The 2,617-nt window shown below is 36.4% G+C and overlaps 1 protein-coding gene across 1 annotated transcript; it reads left to right on the plus strand.

Annotated features, from left to right (window-relative positions):
- Window positions 1–300: 300 nt before the first annotated feature.
- LOC132188241 (uncharacterized) lies at window positions 301–2,030 on the plus strand. Its single transcript, XM_059602657.1, has 3 exons — window positions 301–1,261; window positions 1,342–1,497; window positions 1,590–2,030. The coding sequence occupies exons 1-3, from the start codon at window positions 1,076–1,078 to the stop codon at window positions 1,755–1,757; spliced, it is 510 nt and encodes a 169-aa protein (XP_059458640.1). The 5' UTR covers window positions 301–1,075; the 3' UTR covers window positions 1,758–2,030.
- The last annotated feature ends 587 nt before the right edge of the window (window positions 2,031–2,617 follow it).

Raw genomic sequence — 2,617 nt, forward strand, 5'->3', positions numbered from 1 at the left:
ATTCATATAACTGTTTGATTGGCTTTAAATCTGTAATGCAAACACCCCACTTTTGTGTTATTAGTTGCAATTGCCCTCCTCTAAACTGCCCTGTGATTTTGTTTTGGTGCAAGATTTAAATCTAAGTCTTGTGCCATCCGAGCCCACCAATTCACCATCTTATTTATCGCCTAGGGGCATAATTTTGGGAATTATATAATTGCACAGAGTTTGTAGCGGTTAATTTTTTTGATTCTCTAACTACTCGTATGGGTTTCATTGGTTGCTCCAAGGCCAGGGGTAGCATATTTTTTGAACTATTCAAGGAAACAGATTTTTGTGGTCATGGTTTTCTTTGAAAATATTGTATTAATATGTTTCCTTTAAATTATCGAATATGGATTGCAGATGTATCATTGGATTAGTGAAATTTCTTCTGGTAGTATGAAGTAGAATTCTCACATCTCACATCTGTTTTATTTTACACAAACATGCTAAATTTGGTTTATTAAGATGCTTGTGCAGTTTGTGGGATTCGGCTTATATTCATTTTTATAATTTATTGTTTTGCCCCAAAGTTCCCTCTCTCGGGAGCTAAGAGCAACTCTTCTAGGTTATGGATGGAAAGGTCTGTAGGTCAGATTATAACGAAGCAATGGGCATGAAGAGCTTTAGTTATAGAAGGTGGGAGTGTGGTTCTTCCAATCTTAAGCTAGATCTCTAATGTGCACTCTTAATGTCTTTTAAGAGATATGCAGTCATATATGCTATTTTGTGGGAGACTGGAGTATATAGAACTTAGATGCGGCTTTGCTTTAAAAGAACTAGTGAAAATGGGCATTTATATGGCATGAAAAAAAATGAAGCAACTCAAATGTGGCTATTAATTTGGTTGTGCCCTACAAAGCACAAAAAGAAGACCAAAATATCTTTACTCTTTCCTTGTGTAATCATTCATGGCACAAATGAGAAGATTGAAATATTTTTACTGTCCTTAAATGTAAGTTTGTGCTAGTCCCTGTCTAATGGGGATAACGATGATTATCGTAGTCCAAAATTCAGTTATCACCTCATGGTTTAAGGTAACTTATGGTTCATGCAGGGATTGGTGGAGCACCATAAAGAAATAGCAGAGTACTTCAATCGTAAGGGCGTTTCTGCAATATTTCTCTTCCGAAGAAATTTATTGCGTCGGATGGTTTCAATGCTTGCAAATTCCTATGATCGATATGCTAAGCAATTGAATGGAACTCACAAGTCACATGTACATACGCACGAAGAGGTCTCTCTCTCTCCCTCTCTCTTTCTCTCTCTCTGTGACATATGCATGGACTTGAGCTAATTGGCTGTTGCTTAATGTAGGCTAATATACTCTCAGAGTACAAGCCTTTGATAAACTCCAGCTCATTGATTAAGGATCTGAAGGATATGGAGGTCACAACAGCCCAAGTTTTGGAATACTTCAACAGCACTCGGCATATCATTCTGTACTATGAGGATCTTATGATGAACCGCACTGTAAGGACTTATTCATGAAATCTAAGATGTTCAGCAGTTTACACATGAAAACATCTCTGTAATTATGCCTCTTTTCTCCATGTTTCTTGCAGAAACTAAAAGATGTTCAGGAGTTTCTAAAGCTTCCACTGAAGGAATTGACAAGCCGTCAAATTCGAATACACAAAGGGCCATTGTCGGATCACATCAAGAACTGGGAGGATGTTAACAGGACACTTACTGGAACAGCTTATGAGAGTTTTCTCTCCTCAGACTATTAAACAAGGTCCTCCGCCGCTAACTCTTTAACTTATTCTTACCCAAATACGAAGCTGACAGGATACTGGCCCTGGTTGGAAATTTTTGTTTTTTTTGTTTTTTGTTTTTTTAAGGTTGTTTCTTCCCAAAGCATCAATCAATCCACCGTTGATGGTCATGAGCCTATACCATTTCCTTCATTTTCTTATTGGTCAAATAGAGGCCATGTATATCTAAGATAATCAATGTGAATGATCAGCAATTGTTTAGTGCAAATAGCTCTGAATTTTCAGGTTTGTGTTGAGTAATTTGCGTGATGGTTACATGGCTGTATGTGTGTTTGGTCCACTGGCTGTTTGTTGGCCAATGCTTGAAGGAGCTATTGGTTTTATTACAATTCTCAATTCTCTACCTTCAAAAAAAAAAAAAAAATCTCAATTCTCTTATAAATTAACGTGACAATCTATAAGAAGATAAATTATTAATAATATATGGTAGACAAGTCGGTCATTAAACTTTAAAAAAATTAATTTAAGCAAAGAAAATTTATTAAAAATGTAAGGGGCATACAAGATAGAGCATCCAACAAATTGATTCGACCCGTAAGCTGGACCACTACCCAATAGCATGTTGTCAAATGTAACCCACTATTTCTTCTATAGAATCTCTTAAAGGCGTATAAAAAGGGCATTAATAGAGTTCTATTCGAAGAGGAATTTAAAGAAACAAAGTTGTAGAACTGAGCTTGTCTTTTCATAATCCTTGTAAGTTAAAGAATATTCCTTTCTCTTCAAATGCATCACATTAAACAAGATGTGGCCTTTTTTTCCCAACACGCCAAGAGCTCCACCATCCGGCTTATCAAAACCCACTATACTCCTCA

This window comes from Corylus avellana, chromosome ca7 (genome assembly GCF_901000735.1).
Source record: "Corylus avellana chromosome ca7, CavTom2PMs-1.0".
NCBI lineage: Eukaryota > Viridiplantae > Streptophyta > Magnoliopsida > Fagales > Betulaceae > Corylus > Corylus avellana.